The sequence below is a fragment of the Diadema antillarum genome, unplaced genomic scaffold, assembly GCF_040938485.1.
Source record: "Diadema antillarum isolate AM-2024a unplaced genomic scaffold, OU_Dant_1.0 seq00001042_RagTag, whole genome shotgun sequence".
In the NCBI taxonomy this organism is placed as follows: Eukaryota; Metazoa; Echinodermata; class Echinoidea; order Diadematoida; family Diadematidae; genus Diadema; species Diadema antillarum.
In genome coordinates this window covers 1,153,836-1,175,000 of record NW_027271873.1, presented here as the reverse complement: position 1 = coordinate 1,175,000, position 21,165 = coordinate 1,153,836, and the positions used below count along the sequence as shown (strand labels likewise).

Sequence of the window (21,165 nt, the reverse complement as noted above, 5' to 3'; positions counted from 1 at the left end):
CCACCTCAAGTGCGGCTGAGCTCCCAGTGCATGCCAAAGCTTGTGATTGGTTGTATCCCCCTAAAATAGTCACTTTTCTGTATCCAGCAGAAATTATTGGTCACACAGATTTTTCATCACTTCTCATAGAATTTTAAAATTAATGTCAAATGCATAAAACTATATCAACGCTTGGTACCACTTGAACAAGAAACCTTCACGAAACAGCATTAACCTATTGAGGATGGGCTGATTTTGCTATTACAGTATGCATTTCCTATAGACACCTGCCCGAGTATCCTCGGGACTCGTCTTTGACGGGTTAAAAATCCTCTGGTTGGAACATTTGGTCCCACTTGTAACAATTTGAATGAAGAGATATAATAACATCCTTTCTCTATGGAGGGACATCTTTTGGTAGACATCTCAGCATCTGAACTTGATATTAATATTTGATATATGCAAAAAGTGACATAATATCATACAGAGTATTTTCACCGCAACATCCGTGTTTGAATCCTAGATTCAAGCCTCACATCTTGCCCATATGAGTGAATGGGTCTATATATGCTACCACATAGAGAGACTGACTTCTGTCCAGAGTTACTGGACTTGGAGTGTGCTTATTACCATCCTAGATGTAGTCCTTTATCTTACTCCTTCCCCTTTCATACCGCTGGCAGTATAAAACACTTCCTTTAAAAAAGAGTGTCCTTCATGCACATACTCTTTGTCCTTTAATCATTCCCATAATGATGAGGTAGTATATCAACTCTCTGTTTAACTAGATCTACAATGTATTTCCATCACTTGGTTCTCAAAATGTGATGCAAAAAAAAAATGCCTGATATCGTAGACAATCTTGACTGCACTTGTTGGCTATTTGCATGACAAAAGTGGTTTCAGACCTTAAATTGTTAACCTTAATTCAATTCAATTCAATTCAATTAATTGTGACCATACTGTGTGACCTTTGCAAGAATACCCCCCTCTCCCATGCCCTAATCATTTACTCAGTTTGTATGACCACATTACATATGTGGGGCCTAGCCGCAGGATACATTAGGCTATCATGGTAATGTTCATTTAAGTGACATACAAACTGACAAACAACGCACAAACATAGCAGGTGTACAAGATGGACACACACAGGGGGACCCAAAAATAAAAGACACTTTCTCTCCAAAATCATCCTGAGCTAAATGAGTTTTACCATTCACAACACATATCAGAGCAAAGTGGGAATTATAATATAAGTATCTATAAATGCAGCATTCTACGCAATGCTTGTCCAACATAAGGAAGGATGATAAAAAGAGATTCATAAAATGGATATTGAATGTGAGCCATACAGGAAATACAAAATAGCACATACATAAATTAATACTATACAAAACATAATGTACAAATACGGATTGGACTCGTTGTCACCCGCCACTGGGGGGTGGGGGCGCCCTCTATTTGATTCTGAGAATGAGGAAAGCGCTCGCCAGGCTGCTGACAAAGGCGCAGGCGATGTACGCCCCCGTCGACTTGGTCAGCTCGACAACCACACCGAAGGCGAAAGAGGAAATGACCTCTGAGAGGATGTAGGCGCTGTCCAAGAGAGCCAGGTCGGCCCCCTTCCCGTGGAGGTCGGCGCTGGATGAAGCCGCATCCTGGAGGTAAACCTGAGGGAGCAAAGACGGGTGCAAAGATGGAGAGGAAACAAATCAACGTGAAGCTGTACTGGTGACAACACTGTTTGCTTGTTTTTTCTTACTAAAATTCTTGTTAACTTGTAATTTCTGCTATTTCACTATCTACATGTATGACCCGCTACAACAAAAGGATCGCAAAGTCGCTGACGGGTGAGCCGAGAAAATCGAGTTTGAAGTCAGATCATCAAAATCCGTCAAAACGCTCATATTTTTGTTTTTGACATAATTTTGTAGTCTAATGTATCTTCTATCATCTGCCGAAAGTTCGAAGCTAAATGAACAAAGGAAAGGCAAGAAAATAGCATTTTTCTGGGCCACGATTTTCTGACTTTCAACGGAACAGAAACATGTCCAATGATTTGGATTTAGCGCCGCAGCTAGACTCTGCCCCTAGCAATGAGGGAGTGATCTCATTGGTCAGTGCGTGGCATCCTGGTTACTGATTGGTCGTGTGTAGACCACTGGCGCTACGCTTGAATGAACATCACGGAGGTTGCTAGGAGCGTATCTTCTATTGTCAAGCGGTGAAAACTGTCCTGCTTCCCACTGATTATGATAGCGTCGGAAGGAAAACTTTGAAGGCAGTTTTCTCGAAACGCTGATTTTTTAAACCACTCGACATGCGCTAATAAAATCATTGATATCTCCGCAACCGAATACTTTTATGAGTCATGTTATATATGACATTAAAGTGGAAGAGTAAGGGAATAATGTCATGTCATTTTCAGAAAATTGTCCTCCCCCGACTTTCGGATCCTTTTGTTGCAGCGGGTCACATATCATGTTGTAATGTGACATTGTCTTGGTATACAATGTAATTTTAGGACTTACACAGTAGATCCATTTACTGCCACAATTACAGGTATGTGATTATAATTCACTCAAAAATTATCAAAGGTTTTATGTGTTTTTATTTTGGAAGATTACACATGATTGTAAAGTACAGGGCAATTCAATTATGGGCTGCTATGGTAACTCACGAATAACCCAATCACAATTTGAAAAGTAATAATAATTTAGCAGCAGAGAGGTACCGTACGAAACATTTCATAACATTGTACAGTAGACATAACTAGAAAAGCACTCTGAGAGCACAGACCTCCGCCAAGCAGCTACTTTCCACTGATGATCTTGCTCTTCACAGAGATTAGTGATTTCCACCCATACGTATTCTTGTTGAAAATTGACCGATTTCCCAATATATAGAAGCCTTTGTTACGTCATAAACCCTCAGCTGCGCGGTGCGCTTTGCCCTACTGAAGAAATTTGAGCACGCACTTTAGTGCGCGTATAAAAACCTCACAAATGCGCAGCTTGAACTCCCAAGTTCATTGACCCTATCTGCAAAAATATCGAAAATCCTTCAAACAATATATAAAAAGTTCCAGATCACTACAAAAATTTTATCATCTGTTCCTTGTGTCACTCTCAACCTTTCCTGCAAGTTTCATCCAAATCCGTGCATAACTTTTTGAGTTATTTTGCACACAGACAAACAAACAAACAAACACACCAATGGTAATGAAAACACAACCTCCTCCCTTGGCAGAGGTAATGATTTTTATAAGCCTTTCCTTCCCACCAGATATTGGATTGGGAGCAGAACTCAGCTCTGGGTTGGTTGATCCGATAGCCTCTTTCAAGGACCCTAAGGCTTTTGATAGTACCGACAATCGCTTGAAAAGTACGACGAAGCCCAGCACATCAACACAAAGGGCCTTGAGAGGTCTGCAATTGTGATTAACGGTACTATTCATGAGAATATTTAATGAGAAGCACTTAACATTCTCACTGGTTTCGTTGTGATTGGCCCACCAGCCACTGCTGCAAAATATGCAACATTTAAAGCTTTTTCCTACAGTGATTTGCTGATTAGTTGTGATACCAAGGTGCTGGTAGCAAAAAAAAAAAAAAAAAAAAAAAAAAAAAAATCTTAAATTTTACCAGGGCTCCTATCATTTGCTTTTAAAAAGAAAAAAGACAGTATAACAATGATATAAATTCTAAGTTGTAATTTTGGCAAATGCCAATGAGTGCTTGCTAATATGTAATGCCTTGCAATGAATTCTTGCAGGATTGTGAAAGACAAAAAATATCTACAGTTCACAGTGTGTAGACAACAAAAGTGATTACAGCATCAACTGAACAGAATGACCCAGGATGATATCATTATTTCTAACATGATGACATTTTGAATAGATCTGCCAAACTTTCAAGTAACTATGCAAAGATTTTGACTGACAGCATAGCAAACCAAAAATTAATTCTACCATTTCCCATCATTTCATGCCTTTACACTAGCACACTCACATATTTTACACTTACTCCCTGCATTGCAGGCCTAATCCATGTTTCATCGACAGTCAAGTCCATATGTATTTAGCGCATGTCTCTACCTCTGTGTCTCTGTATTTTGCATTTCAGCATGGATAAACTGCACTCAGATAATTAACACGTATCTGGAAGGCATTTACATGCAGTCCACACGATATACAAAAAGTAATACACCCTTACTTGTCTCCCCCATCCCCACCATGCCCACTATCTAACCGTTTCTGAGGTACCGAAGGTACATTGTACATGAAGTACATTGTGATCCTTTTAGTTGGTGAATATCTAAAATCAGACTGAACAATAATGTACCGTATTTCATATGGATAGGTGGAAGAGAAGATTACATATTTTTGTGTCAGGGCACAGTGGGCGAACAGTGTATTATGGGTGTAGACACATGCAAGTTCATAGTCCCACATGAGATTATGGGTGTTTGTTTTCAGTTGCAAAACAATAGCAATACCAATACACTGTCACATACAGCGTATTGTACATCAGTGATATTTAGAATGTTGAGAAGTGTGTAAAAGTAATGTTTTCAACATTTCTAATATCTGAAACCAAAACAACCTACATGTAGCAGAGAAATTTACGGAAACCATGGTGACAGAGTGAGAAAGACACTTCACCTCTTTTCAAGTAAAAACTTCACAATTTTCCATGTCTCCACTAGAGTACGCATAGATGCTCCACTGGATGACAAAGACTGACTCTATCATGGCTGGATGCACTCATCTACACTCGGCAAGAAAAAAGAATTAAACACTTTTTCTAGTTCAAAACTTTCATAGAAGATTTGATGAAAATCCATGGGGGCATTTCATGAAGCATTTTTGTCCGACAACTTGTCGGACAAATTTGCTCTCAACCAATCAGATGCAAGGATTTCAGTAGCTTTCAACATTTTGTCAGACGAAATATCTGACAAAACGCTTCATGAAATGCCCCCCATGTATTATACACCATATTAAAAGTAATTTAATTGGCTATCTACCTAGTAGGTCAATATCAAGGGAAACTTTACCCATGAGTGGACATATTTGTTTTTGTCCTCCAAGGCACAAAAGTGAAAATTGCAAAAATGATCAAGCTGTCATTCATGCATAAATACTCTACCATGTAACAATGAGAGCAAACGACAAATAATGTGAAATTTCTCTTTTTATTGACTTACCAAGTTGATTGCCAATTAAATTACCTTTCATATGGTATATAATACGTTAACATTTTGCCAAAAATTCTATGTGAAATATAAACTTGAAAAGTGTTTACTTTCTTTCTTTTTTTTTACCAAGTGTATCATTGGTCTAGAGCTATAATTCTAAGCATTTGATTTATCTGCAACACCCCGGAGTGACATGAGTACCTCCTTGGGTGGACCAAGAACTCCCGCAGTATAGAGATTGTCAACAAAGCTAACAAGCATTATTGGTAGAAATTTCAGAGCATTTAGTCTTTCCAACTGTACAAAAGTGGAACACAACTTTGCAGAAAGTGTACCACTCAGATGGTTCGTGAAAATTCCTTTGATACTGATGATCTGCAAATCACAAACACTGCTGTCAAAAATGGCACACCATTTGTTTGGTCTTTCCAACTGTGCACTGTACACTGAAACACAACTGTGTGAAAAGTATACCCCTTGGTGGATTCATGAACTAGTTTTCTAAGATCACAAATATCACGAACATCAATGAAACAAAATCTTCATTATTCGGTCTTTAAACATCACTTGTCAGTGAGGAATATTCTGGGAGCTCTTGCCTTTATCAGAATAACATTTCTTAGTATCAGAATAACCTAAATTCATCCTTCACATACAACTGCATGGACAATGCAAATGACATACACTGTACATGGTAGCATTTTTTCCAGATCATATCAAAAATTTATTTGGTCTGGCATCGCAAACTTAGAAAAATTCAACTGCAGCGCACCATCGACTGGGATACAATTATTTCTGCCTTTTCAAGCAGTCGGTATACACGTATCCTGCCTCAAGTAGGGTTTTCTTTTACAATTCTAAAGACAACATTTGTGGATCGAAGTTAACACGTTGAGCACGGACTTATTTTGCTATTTACATGCATTTTCCATAGACACCTGCCCGAGTATTCTCGGGACTCGTCTTCAATGGGTTAAGGGTGATTCCTGAGAAATATGAGGTCCTCTTTGCATCAAATCTGAGCAGCACACCTGGACCGAAGTATGAATAAAACCTAACTAGGCAAATAGACAACCAGGAAATACAATGGTTATGGCACCCCTTTGGGCAGAGGTATCACAAAGTAGGGTACCGGTATGCAAAGTCTACTGTTAAGGTCACGCTTGACAAGCTCTGCTTTGAATTGTAAAGACAAAATGATTGATGTACTGTATAATACCTCAAACACAAAGGAGACAGCCTTGTATAAAATTTGTTCTGTAGTGATGGAACTTTACATTGTCATGGATCAAGTCAATGGTTCAAAATTCATGGAGAGATGGATGGTAAATAAATAATGACTGGTGATAGGTGGATAACAATACACACAATGACTTGGCTCACACAGGAGGTACAACAGATTCCTACTCATTTCGGCTGGCAGAAACGACAATTACCTTGTCATTGAATGCAAATTATACCGCCTGCAATTGCCTTTGTCTTGATAAACCTAGATTATCAAGATTTTCTACTTGCACTTTAAAACACGCTCACAAATATGCATAACAATATGTGAATTACACATGCACACACACACACACACACACACACACACACACAAAATTGCTGATATAAACTTCTCAAAGCACCTCGACCTTTAGAAGGACTACAACTGTAGACACTCTCCTTAGCAATTTCATGATTGACTAGAACACTATAAATGAGTAGTCATATCACAATCACATGGAGAGATTCTCATTCTTTTGTTCTGATATTTACAAGTAAAATTTTCTGTGAAATATGGCAATTTTATTGATCTCATGTCTTGCTTAAATGCACTGTTAAAAACATGTTTACCAGTAACAACGTGTACTTGCATTCTGTAGAGGAACGTCGCAGATTGTCAAGCCTGTAACGTTTAGTGTGAATTTTGCATCACGAGCAAAGAATACTGTATAAACTCGCTGTGAAATTTATGAGTTCGCATACATACGTCAGTACATAAGATTGTTACTGAAATTTAGATTAAAGTCTCCTGTACATCATGTATAGGCCTACACATGATGTACAGATAGAGAAACATATAATTCAGGGATGCCAGTTAGAATGAAAGCGAGGACCTGAAAATCATCTACATGAACGTTTGTACTTGAAAGGGCCAGATATTTGAGTCCACCGGGTCTAAACTCAAGGCTTTTGCCTGTAAACTGATATCCCTGGGATACAGAAACTCTTTATTAATCTTTCTTTGAATAAAATAGATGCAGTAACTGTCATCAAGTTGAAAATATATAAATGTTTGAATACCTCTTTTTTCTGGTGATAGCTTGTCAGTAGCGTGTACGGCACGGTGGTAATTGTGGCATTGGCGAAACCTGTGAAGGCGGCCAGGAGCAGTGTGAACGCGATGCTGTCAATGAACAGCATGAAGAAGGTGGCGGCCGTGAAGACGACAATGCCGAAAAGGTACGTCTGAACGGAGCCCCAGCTGCTGATGAGCGGTCCGATGACAACGGCAAAGACGGCAGAGAGCACACTGTGGAGCAGCAGCCCAAAGCTGCCCATGCGAATACCTTGAGAACAGAATATAAAGGGGGGCGTTCACACAAGTTTTAAGGGTGTCACAACCTTGTCAGACCATACAAATCACAGAACAGTACATGTTCACTCATTGGTCTGTCATAACAAAATACTGTAAAACACGATATATTCGCGGCACGAAATTTTTGCGAATTGGAGCAGACGGCCTTTTTCGTGGCAAGAAATTTTTGCGGATTGCCACTGAAGTTCAATGCATGTAGTGTAGACAAAAACTTTCGCGTGCATTTTAATTTCGCGAATTTTGGCGCTCGTGAAATTCGCGAAATTAAAATTCCTCGTTTTACAGTATTTGTAAGCTTATGAGCTTTATTTCTGCATTTCAGGGATGATTTTGCACAGAAGAAAGAAAAGAGAGGGAAGGGGGTGTATAAACATACTGTACATTGTACAAAAAATGTGCTGGGATTGTGTGTACAATGCAAGATCATCGCATTGTATTTTGGAAATTGTCACTATGTGCCTTACCTGAAAATACATGAGGATCAAGAGTATCAAAATACATACACTGCAGCACAATTAATAGTCCTGCCGCCACCATTTGAAATACACATCTTTTCATACAAAAAAAAAAACAGTCAGAAGTACACATACAAGTGTACAAAAACAAACACAATGCAAACAAAATCTGTCACTTCAGTGAATGTTATGACCACTAATTTAGTTCAAAGGCATCTTATATTTTAAACATTTCTATTTCCTGTGGGATGGATAGATTTACATAATATGTGAAGGCATTGAAATGACAGGAGTAGATAATGTAATACATAAGATTAGAGACCAATTTAGAGAGAAAACATAGTAGTTTGAGAGTTTGAATAAAAAAATACACATGAACACTGTTCATAGCAAGCTGTAGATCTGTGATGCAAGTTACGTTAAGACAACGCAGCCTCTTGGGTTGGACAATGCAAAGGGTTGTCTCGCACATACTGTGCAATACACCACTTTGGGCCTACAATGTACAGTTTATACTTTAAAGCATCATTATAGCATTCGCGTCACAGATCTAATGCTTGCTAATATAGTTTTGAGCACAATTTTAAGCATTTTTTTAAAGCATACCTTGATTTCCAGAGCGTCACAGAGTGTAAAATTAGTTAGCATTTTCTTGTCTACACTACTACCGTACTGTGGTAAAATCTAAGTACCGGTACTGCAAATCTGGAATACTTCAAAAGCACATCTTTATCCAATGTTTGAGTGACATTAATAAAAAGAGCTCAGAAGTAGAATAAAGTTTCACTGATATTGAACAATTTGTGGTGATCTCTTTTATATCATTCATAACATTCAAGGTAAAGATTACATAGTACATATTGTGTATAATTATGTAAATTATTCTCATGAATTCATCCAGTCAAAATACAAGATCAATGATGAGTTGAATAAAAAAACAGGAAACAAACTCATTGTTGTGACGTTTCGCCAATTATCAATCGGCTTCTTTGGACAAATTAAGCTCTTTTTGCTGGAATGGCCCTTACAGTGTATATGGTGCGAGATTGTGCAGAGCACGAAAGACGGCTATAGTCCATGGGCCAGGCCAGATATTGGTACCATCTGAGGTGGCAAAACCTTTTTGGTGTCATTTTGTTTGTCGGGCATAGATATGCTTATCAAGCTATGATAGCATTTCCAAATGAGTAGCTTAGTCATAGTAAATGAATTTTTAACCAATGTGGTCTCGTTGTTATATCCCTATACTTCTGAATCGAAACTAGCCGCTATACAAAGAAGAGCACTGTCTTCTGTATGTTCCATAGAGCTGTAAAATGCAGCTCTATGGTATGTTCACAGGTGTTCTGTTGTAAACGAGGTGCGCTTAGTCTTTATTCAAGGCAGCGAAGAGAATATCCAAAGGTTATGATGTCCACAGCGCTTAGTCTTTATTCTAGACGGCGAAGGGAATATCCAAAGCGTATTATCTAAAAACAACAACAACAACAAAAGCAATTCCTCGTGAATTTTACCGTATCTTTCAATTATTTATCATTTTCCAGCGAAAACGCTACGGTGAAAACGCTGATACCACGCCAATGTCGCTTTATTTCCCTCCAACAATATAAGATAATGCAAAAACAATGTATCGGTACACTACGATACATTATAATGAATGATATTGTAAATGAACAGAGTGATTTTTGTTTAAAACTGATGTATTTGTTGAAAGGGTAGTATAAAAACAGTATAGATAATCCCTTTTATGAGGAACTTTAAATATGATAACGGTACATTGGTCTAGATAAAGACTAAGCGCACCGCGTGACAGCTGTGGACATCATAACCCTTTGGATATTCCCTTCGCTGCCTTGAATAAAAACTAAGCGCACCGCGTTTACAACAGAACACCTGTGGACATACAGAAGGCAGTGCTCTTCTTTGTATAGCGGTTTAGTTTCGATTCAGAAGTATAGGGATATAAAAACTAGACCAAATTGGTTTAAAATTCATTTATTATGACTAAGCTACTCATTTGGAAATGCTATCATAGCTTGATAAGCATATCTATGCCCGACAAACAAACTGACACCAAAAAGGTTGTGCCACCTCAGATGGTACCAACAACCCATTTTTCGGGTCTTGGCCCATGGACTACTAGGGGTGTTAAGGAAGTCATCTGGGAACGAGTGGAGAGACCCACACTCAACAAGAGAGGAGGTCTCCGCTTCAATTTATCACACGCATGGGACCGGGCCGTTCGCAAGATGCCAAGCCGCCTTTACGCGCACTGGGCAAGGTCCAGTGCGCTCTGCACAATCTCGCACTTTTAAAGGGCCATTCCATCAATGGGAGTGTCATTCGCCCGAAGAAGCCGATTGATAATTGGGGAAACATCGCAACAGTGAGTTTGTTTTCCAGTTTTTTGATTCAACTAATTATTGATCATGTATAATTATGCTTTCTATGATAATTTTCTTCCATCAACATGAGATCTCTTCAGCAATGAGAACAGTCGGTGACAGATACACTGAACTTCCTGTGTTTAAAACTTTAATACCTGGGTCAAGGAGTAAAATTTGCAACTGAGGAAAAAAATAATTCTGGGGTTTCCCCCACATTCCAGACTATTGTTAGAAGCTGCTACAACTACATTCACCACCAAACTGACAATGAAAAACCCTCAACTGTACATATGGTGCTACATCTGTACCCTATTTTAGTTCCACCGGTCCTTTGTTTGATTGTCTTTGAAGTAAATTCCCACATCTGGTAAAATTTAAAGTTTTGGTATCATGACCCTCCCTAACCTGAGGCAAAGGCAAACTTGTTGAATAGCATGTGAGCTGCGGGGGGGGGGGGGGGGGGGGGGGGGGGGGGGGGGGGGGGGGGGGGGGGGGGTCTGCAGGTTTAAATCCTCCTCCACCCTTGGGCTTTTTTGTTCCTTATTTTTTTTTTTTTTTGCTTGTCAGCCGATTTGACAAGAAAATTGTCAACGTCAAAGGGTCAACCCTCCCCCCCCCAAAAAAAACCCCCCCCCCCCAAAAGTTAGATATCAGCTCCTAGGGAGAATGGTACATTCTGTTTCAATCTGAAACGAATTTATTGCATGTATTTGTTTTACATTTGAAGCAATTATTGATGCTATATAACACACTACTGTAAAACATGATATATTCGCGGCATGAATTTTTCGCGAATTGGAGCCGACAGCCTTTTTCGTGGCATGAAATTTTTGCGAAGTGCCACTGGCGTTCAATGCATGGATAGTGTAAACAAGGACTTTCGCTTGCATTTCAATTTCGCGAATCTTGGCGCTCGCGAAATTCGCGAAATTAAAGTACACGCGAAAATTCCTCGTTTTACAGTATTTATCACCAAGTAACCAAGGGACCAACTACTTAAAGGGGATGATATAGTTTTGGTTGAAATGGGGCTTCAGGTTTCCAACTGTTTTTGTGAGATACAGAGAAACTTTTTATGAAATATAAAATAGTAATTCTAATAGGCATTAGTTAGTTTATACAATGAAAATTGGTTTTGAAATGGCTGAGATATACAGATCAAACAAAGAGGTCCTAATAAAAGGTGGGACCCAGCCTTTATTCAGACCACTTCGTTTTACTTTGGGGTTTGTTGGGCAATTCCGCAGTTAGGTGGACATGACATGGATAAAAGAAATGTGCCTCTTTATCTTACTCTTTAATCTAGGTATCAACTAACGCCATGGATGTTCACCAATTATTAAGGTCTTTCAATTCAGTAGATTTTATCTTTCGTATTGATCGATTTCGCGAGATCTAAAACCATCATTTAAAATGTACATGTGGGACTGGGGATGCTGAAATTCACTTAAATGCAAATTACAGTGGGTTCCTTTAAAATTTTTTCCTCAAAGTTTTGCTAAAGGGTAAAAGATAAATACATTTAAATACCCCAGAAGTCATGTGACATTTTGTCAATTACAAAAGGGTGAAATGACCTGCGGAATTTCTCCGGACAAATGTAACGTTACTAACTGTAACGTTACTAACCATGCTTTTGGAGGTCTAGCTAGGAAATTATTGGTCGAACTGCTAAAAACATTGTGTGAACATTTGTCATGATGCAATAATTGAAATTAATGCAACACTTTGTTTGAAGTAACTTGATTTTTGCACACTTTTTGTTACAAGACATTGATATTTTTGTCATGTCCTTTTTCCGTAACGTTACTAACCAGCCCTTTAAGTTGCCATAGCAATGCTATTATTTCTTGGATTGTATTCACTCTTTTCTGTATCATAAACCTGGGAATGATGAACATGTTTTTGACATAATTTTGGCTTGAAATGAATAAATGGTAATTTAGTAGTAAAAACAAATATCTAAATTTGTTCAAATGTAACGTTACTAACCGCGGAATTGCCCTGTTTGTTTTTCGAAATCTCAGCCATTTCAAAACTGATTTTCATCAAATAAACTTTGAATATCTCTCAGAATTTTTCAAAAATGGTTTCTAATTATCTCATAAAAAGTTAAATCCTAATCCCCTGTCTCAACAACCAAAACCAAACCATCCCTTTAAAGTCACCTTCTAGGGACTAGGCAGTAAGGATGAAATACCTTGCCAAAAGGTCACAACCACTAACTGCTGCCAGAGGTATTGGAAAGCAGGAATCACAAGAATGAGAGACCCTAATATAAACTTTACAGTGCACTCCCGTTATAACGAACACCGTTATTACGAAATTCCGGTCACAACGAAATAACAATTTAAGCCGCAACATTATTGGCTCTATGTATTTTTATTGCTTATTTGTTTGGTTATAACAATAATGTTAAGGGTAGTAATTATTCCCCATGGCTGCTTCTAAGAGTGGTTAGTCAAGTACTCTCTCATCACACTAGAAAAGTGAAAGCATGTCAAATTTTCCTTATATTTTCTTTATAATTGTTGTCCACACATGATGTCATAAACTCAAGTAAGTCTCCTTATCCAGTGGTTCCAACACCAAAATTTTTAAAATTCATAAATTTTGCATCGATTGTCCGATTTTCCTTAAACTTTCACTGATGTGCTCTACTAATGTTGCTGCTTTCACTCAATCCACATTGCTCTTTGGGTTTTGATTTCCTTTACCATAAAAACAGAATCTGGAAAGGGAGAAAGAGTTTGAGCACCCAACTAGGCAGGGCAATGCAGAGAGAATTTAACCCCTCAGCAAAGTAATTTGAAAAACATTGATACTCTCACACCTGAGAGGAGAAAAAAGTCCATCACCATTACTCAAATCCACCCCCTCCCACAACCCACGCAAGAAAATGAAAAAACAAACACATTTACCTTTGAAACAATATTTTGTGAAAAATCCAGTATCGTGTACATCAAAGCGGTCATATGTGACAGATCACAAGCACTGTTGCTGACATTAAAGCAAACAAGTTGATGTGGCATTACAAAGTTTATCAAAAATTTGATGTACACAATTTCTTCAAAGTCAATCACTTTCCTAGGATACGTTAGTGACTGACTCTCCTCTGTCTAAATGCCAAAGTCCCAAATGCTTTGAAATGCAAAATTTTTCAATTTTCCATGAGGCAGGTGAATACTGTATTTTGCTGTTGTGTCTCCTCCACGCTTCACTACACAAAATCAAATACTACAGCGTACAGCCATTTCTTTTCTTTTTTTTAAAGGAACTGTGCTAATCCAGTTGCTAGCTTTCTTTTCTGTGTCATTAGAAGGTTTGGGGATGTTTTCATAGCTTTTTCTCTTTTATTTACTAAACATGTAAGTAGGAAGTATTCTATCATTTGAATGCTTGTATTTTCAGCTGAATGATAAAGAAAGAAACAAACAAACAAAACATGCCTAAAATAGGAAATTAATGCATGGTCTTCCAACTTTTTTAAGCTTTTGTTTTGGGGATTTAGAAGAATACAGTTCATAATGCAAAATTCATCATCATAGTGATAGGTAATAACTCTTGGTTTTGAATTTGATAATCAATCTGATGAAACATCTGATTAGAAAACAAAACAAAACAAAACATGCGGGCCATTTCATGTACATTGTTACTTCGGAATATCAATCATTCTGCCATTAACAGTCGGTACCTCACAAGATTCACTTTCAGCTATGCACTGTTTTCCAATCACATTTTGGTGCTTGCCATGATATGCTTTTGGGTTTTTGTCATTTTTGTTTTTGTTTTGTTTTGTTTTGTTTTGTTTTGTTTTTTTGGGGGGTGCTTTTGCACAAAATTAAAACATGCATAAACAATGATACCACCTAAACAATGTAGGAATAACAAACAAACAAACAAAAATATTGATGTCTGTCATGATTTACTTGTACTTATTATCACTGTATCATTTTTTTCTTAAATTTGCTACACTGAAATCTATGCTTGCTCCCACTACACCCATATTCCGTAAATCTACTACAGATTTGTACCTCAGCAGCATGACACAAGTTTAATCTGCTTTAAATGCAGTCTTTGCTTCAATGCAGCACTTACAGCAGAAATCCACCAAAAAAATACATAAACTTCAAAATAAAGAGAGAAAGATTCCCTACGGAATGATATAAGAAAGACAAAAATCGGATAAAAAATAAGGAAGATATGACATTTTGAAATTTTACATTTTTTCGGACATTTCTTGACCAGTCCTTATGAATATGAGCGAGTTGATGATGTCATACCCTCACAATTTTTCAACATATGAAATTTGAAAATATTGAACTAGCTTATACAAATAAAAGTATGTTGCCATTCCAAGATATCAGAGTTAACATACAAATTTGCTCTTTTTTATTTTGGTTGGTTTTAAGACAAGTTTTATATTCATACAGTTGAAATATGAGATATTTGTCATTTCTGTAATACTGTATAATGAATACGAAATTGTGAGAGCATGACATCATCAACTTCCGAATTTGAATTTTCATAAGGACTGGTCAAGAAACGTTTTCCGAAAAAATGTAAAATTTCAAATCTATGTCATATCTTCCTCATTTCTTATCCAATTTTTGTCATTTTTGTATCATTCTGTAGAGAATATTTTTCTCTTTCTTTTGAACTTTATTTATTTTTGGGGTGGATTTTCTCTTTAAGTCTGCAAGCTCTGGGGTTTTTTTGTGTGTGTGCAGTGTAAAAATCTGGAAATACAGACCCTTTCTCAAAGCATCTAAAGGGGAATTCCATCCTGACATTATGTTGCTACAATGTATTTGTACAAAAACAGAAAAGTCAGAAAAGTAGATCAATGAAAATTTGGCGGAAAAAATAGACACACACAAAAAGTAATGAACTGATTGTTTAGAGATCACAGCAAATTGGTCTCTGTAAGACACAAATGTTGAGCAGCTCTATATTTCATTTGTAAACAAAGAGTCACAAATTTTAATTTTTTTCTCATGAGATCTGTTCTAGGCACACGATAAGAGAATGTCATAGTATTTTAATAGGTAAAATGAAAATTAGTGAAATTTTGTGTACAAAACATATACACAGCTGCTCAACACCTACTTGTTGTACATCACAGGCTTTCCAATTTGTAATACTCTCTAAAACCTTTGTTAGTTCATAACTTTTTGTGTATGTCTGATTTTTTCCCAAAATTTTCTCTGCTCTACTAAATTTTTCTGTTTTCATACAAAGCAAAATACACAATGTACATTGTACATTGTACTATAGTATTAGGATGGATTTTTCCTTTGATCAGCAATCGTGCACCTTTTATTGCCTTCTGCTGCTTATGCGTGCTCAAACAACAGCTGAGATGAAACCGTGTAAACAAAAATTGAGGAATACATGGGTTTAGATATTCAAGACTACAAAGATATGTAGCCATGGTAATAGTGATATTATGGTACAGTTGTATTAACAATATGATTTCAAAACAGCATCCCAGGAAAGAAAGAAATATATCAGTGTTTAAAAGGAGACTTCATTAGGTGTATCACATGCCAAAAAAGCAAGATATTCAACAGATAAATTGCATTTCTTTGGCTGGCATTAAAAGAATGCCATTTAAGAAACAAATTATGGGAGCACTTCAACTCCAAATATGATGTACATTCATTTTCTATCAATTGCTATTTCAATCTAGACAGCACAGTCTGTTTTAAAAAACAAAAAATTAATATCTTTTACAGCATTTAAAAAAAAAAAAGGTCTTTAAAGACAATACGCAGGGATTAAAAGTTGCTGGTTTCTTGGAGGCTCTCCAATCCGTAGAGCATTAATGTGCTTCTCTAGTGGCCAGAGAAAATGAAATACAAACATGCTAATCACTTTTGAGCCTTTGTATCGTAAAGAGTAATATGTCAAATCACAAATTAGTTTTTCTTTAGTTCGGCTAACCAGCACATCTGAACTTTGTGAAAGAACAGCATACTGCAATACATCATGGGAAAAAAAAGACACAAAAGTGCCAGAAGGTTCAAACTCACCATTTTCGTAGGCTAGCCTGCTCAGGGAACCAGCCGGTGAGTCGGGGTTGCCATGGTAAATGGACTCGCCCACGTAGTCCGTGAAGTAGAGGCGGAAGCCCATCACCGCCATAGAGGTCATGAGGTGAGCCCACCAGAGCCTCTGGAGAGCTACGGGCATTGTCCTCATACCCCTGATGGTGTCTCGTATGGGGTCAAGACTGACCGTCGGTAAACAGGAAGAACACAATTGGCAGCAGGACTTCCACACAAGGGAGCATCGTGTGTGCGTGGACAGAGCTGCGGAGATGCGGTTTAGTTGTTTCCTTGGCGATGGCTGTGGGTCTACGAGGGTGATGCCGTTCAGCTGTATGGGTACTGGCGTGGCTTTGCCGTCCAAGATGGGCAGCTGAGGTGTGCTCCCGTTCAGTTTATGCACTTGGGGATTGTGGGACATAGGCAGGGACTGTGTTTCGGCAGCAAGTGGCAGGTTGATTGGGGGGTCGTGGGCAACGTGGAATGAGATGACTAATGTCAACGAAAAGAGGATCAGGAGAATCATGAAGAGCGTCCTCTGCTGGCCACCAAAGTACCTACCAACCTCTGTCTCTTCCCAGTTGACGGACACCACCAAGTAGCCCAGGCACGCTCCAAGGGACATCATGAGCGAGAAGACAGCAAAGCTGCGGTTGCGCTGCGACTCTGTCTGGCACGAATCGGAGAGTAGCGACTCGATGGGCGTGTAGCAAATCTGCGAGCAGAAATCGAGCAGGACGACTGCAAATGCGATCAGAATCAGGCTGAAGGGCCTCACAGGGATGTAGCCTTGGAAGCGGGTGGCGACGGCCACGCTGTTCGGGAGCAGCATCAAGGCAGCGATGATGCCCACGGAGAGAAAGAATATGAAGGGGCGGCGCCGGCCGTACCGGCTGGTGCACTGGTCACTGGCGGTGCCCATCACGGGCAGGAGGAAGAGTGCCAAGAAGGGGCCGAGCGCCATGACGGTGCTCATCCCGCTTTCGGAGTATCCGGCCTCCAGGAGGAGCGGCGGCAGGTAGCTGAATGCAGCAGACGAGCAGAGTTCGGTACCGCATGTGATGAGGTTCACACACGTCAGGTACCGATAACTGAAGAGGTAACTGTCCCTGGATGATGGTACTGGTATGGAACTCATTTTCACACATTCCTCTCCAAATTAATCAAACTGAGAAAAGAATAATAATTCTATAGCAATGGTACACACTGTTTACATGTCCATAAAGCAACATTCTAGAAATCAAGATTTTACCAAGCATGATCAGTGATCAGATTTCACACAGTGTTGTAATTTCACTATGCCAGGAAGATCCATTGTGATGAATCATATTGTTCTTTTTACCGGTTTCATGCTCTTAGAATTGCACTCAACACCAATCGTCTTTGAAGCATCATTAAATGTCATTTTCCTAAAACCATTGACTACCAAAACTGCCAAAACAAAACTGATTTTAATGTTTACCTGTCATATCAAACACCATCCAAAAAAGCAGAGTTCTTGTATCGCAACTGATTGCATTAGTCACATCTTTCATCGTTGCTTCAAGTTCAACATAAACAGTATCATCCATATTCACTGTGAGAGGTGAAGTTACCCTGCTCAATGAGACTCACAAGTCACTTTGCTCTCTATCGTTACAGCCTGTGATGTGTCAGTGCTTGGTTAGAACCATATTTGCTCCAATCCAAGACAAAAACATTCACACGCATCAGCTGCTGCCAATGCTCTTTCTACTCCGTCCGTTGTGTCCAATGGTATCTGTACAGCATGCTCCGGGCTGGTGGTCCCTGGAGTTTCAATTCACCTAGAGTGTCCTGTGAATAAGATTTTTATAACAGATTGAATACTCTTCATGTGGTCAGCTGTCCAAAGGAAGTTACGTTACCAACAAAGATCTTACAATTCCACCACCATAGAACCTACATGTACTACATTGGGCTGTACGATCATTAAGCTCATACAATAGATCTAACTTAGATTCTATATTGTATAGGTACTATAAATATAGACTAAATCTATTTCTGGTTTTTTTTTGTGTGTGTGTTTTTTTTTTTGTGTGTGTGTGTGTTGTTGTTGTTGTGTCGTTGTTTTTTTTTTTTTGGGGAGGGGGGGTGTAATGCACATTGGAACACAGAGAATAATTTGTCATCCCTGAAATTTACCCTTTTTATTTACTGGACGGACCCAACTAAAAAATGGTATTACTCTTAAACTAAACTTATAGGCTCTAAACTTTACTAGACTATTCACTAAATAAATAGTCATAACGTTATTAGATCTAACTCAGTAACTGTAACGCATGTTAGTAATGTTAACTTCAAGTTCGAAGTTTCGTCTAACCAATGTTAGAAAGTTTCCCTACCTGCCTGCAAATCAAATCAAACCAGACCGTCTACATCAGCGAACTAGCGATGCTAACTTGGTTGACAACTGATGACGAGGAAAAATCGGCAAAATCGAGTACTCAGTGTTATGATTATATCAGCAAAACAAAGTATATTTCGAACAACGGCCGCGTCCAGGCCAGTCGAAGATCACAAAATGACACATGCATGGGATGCCACGACCGTCACCGACCCCGATATTGCCCGGCTCCAGAGAGGGCAGACGCCCGTACAATTCGCTGCTAGTTCCTGCGATGCCGCATCCAAATTCTAACTACAGTGCAGCGCATATACTAGTACTCTAGTGATCTGTCGGCGTAAAAAGCGCGTGTATGTTCGCATCATGCGTGACACGCTTCACCGTTTAGCCAGTGACACACATATTTTGTGTGTCTTGCATGCTCGCATCGTACCATCGGGGAGGTGGAAGAGAGAGGTACCATACACGACAGGTGTAGTTTACTGTCCGGTGCGTACACATTTTTGTGTACGTGGATCTCTCGACTACAGTGTCTGTAGGTTCTTGGCATTGTCTTGTGTACATTATGGATGTTGACATTACGGACAACTCTCACACACGGGAACGAATAGCCTTTAATCAAGGCGTGTAGGATTATATTTGTACCTTCTTTTGAATTGCTGGATACTGGTATGTCACCACATGACTGCAGAGCAATGTCCTTGTTTGCTCTATTTGCACAGCTGTTTCATTTCTATAACTACACTTTATTCGAAACATTTTGTTAACCATGCAATATATCGTTCTGGAAATAAAGGTACTTTAAGAACAACAAAGAGCCTCAAGACCTACCTTTTTATTTAATTCAAATTGACAATATTGTTTACCTGTATGTATATCTGTACGTATATTATTTGTTGTTTATTGTTCTTATTATCTTCTGTGATACTCTGTTGTAATGCGATACGTTTGTGTACTCTGTTCTACAGCGCCATGAGCATCTTTTTAGGTAGAATGAGTGCTTTATAAGGGTCTCTATTATTAGATTATTATTGTTATTGTTATTATTATTATCATTAATAACATTAATATATCATAACAATTTAATTGAGTGTCTGAATATAAGAACGACCCAAGTCCATGGAAGGTCATTTCGAGTAAACTTAAAAAACAACTTCATATATTTTTTATTTGTCCAATAATATTCTATTTAACTGTGATGGGAAGGCAATATTGTATATACAAATTAGTTCATATATTATTATCACAGTTAACATTTACATTAATGGTGGAGTGGTCATTTTGTGTGATGGACTTGGGTCGTTCTTTGAATCATACAGGATAGGCTGCTATAATTATTATTAATGATATGGTAAGAGAGTTTTGTTAATTTTTTTCAGCTTTTAGTTCCGCATATGGCCTACAAAAATGTAGTTGTCTACCACAGTATAATGTCCCTCATCACTATACTAATTCATCATGTGTGTGTATTATTCTGTGTGTGTGCTCATTTGTGTGTATACATGGAGCTATAATGTGCATTATGTGTATGTGTTAAATGCGTGGAAATGTCTTCCATCTGTCTCTTATAAGCAATAATATGTGGACGATATGAACTATAAGGAACCTCTACAGGTACCCAGCTCTAAACTTTGCACATGCAAATAAGTGGATAAAGCTGTCCCCATCAACTCATGGTTGCACATAACTAATGTCAAGGGTCAAAGGTCATTGGTCAAGTTTAAATTGCAAAATGTCACACCTAATTATAATCTTCCCCTTGTCTCTGCAATGCGGGAATGTATATCTTCATGAAATTGTAACACACATATTACTACACATCAATTCTTTGAACAAGATTGTTCAAAAATGTAAGGTAAAAATGCTGTCATTTCACTAGTTTCTCCATCTTCTAAAATGGTTAGATTGTTACATTTCTAGTTACTCCTAAATTCAGACCATATAGTCAGATGCCTATATTACTAACTGAAAATATGAATTACTCCACATAATTTCCCAATAATTTTGTCTTATTCAAATGGCAGGAACTTGGTTCTTTTGCCATTTTTGTACCTATCCCCCACTGCTCTAAAGCCTTTTGCTCTTATTTTACTTCCATTTTAACTAATTCCTTTGTTTTTCCCAACCGAACTCCTCATCACTGTCCAGC

At 38.3% G+C, this 21,165-nt stretch overlaps 1 protein-coding gene across 1 annotated transcript; it reads right to left on the bottom strand.

Annotated features, from left to right (window-relative positions):
* Nucleotides 1–1,144: 1,144 nt before the first annotated feature.
* Nucleotides 1,145–18,192, bottom strand: LOC139743034 (solute carrier family 45 member 3-like). Its single transcript, XM_071653543.1, has 3 exons — nt 16,637–18,192; nt 7,465–7,730; nt 1,145–1,649 (listed from the first exon to the last, which is right to left on the bottom strand). The coding sequence occupies exons 1-3, from the start codon at nt 17,787–17,789 to the stop codon at nt 1,437–1,439; spliced, it is 1,632 nt and encodes a 543-aa protein (XP_071509644.1). The 5' UTR covers nt 17,790–18,192; the 3' UTR covers nt 1,145–1,436.
* Nucleotides 18,193–21,165: the final 2,973 nt, after the last annotated feature.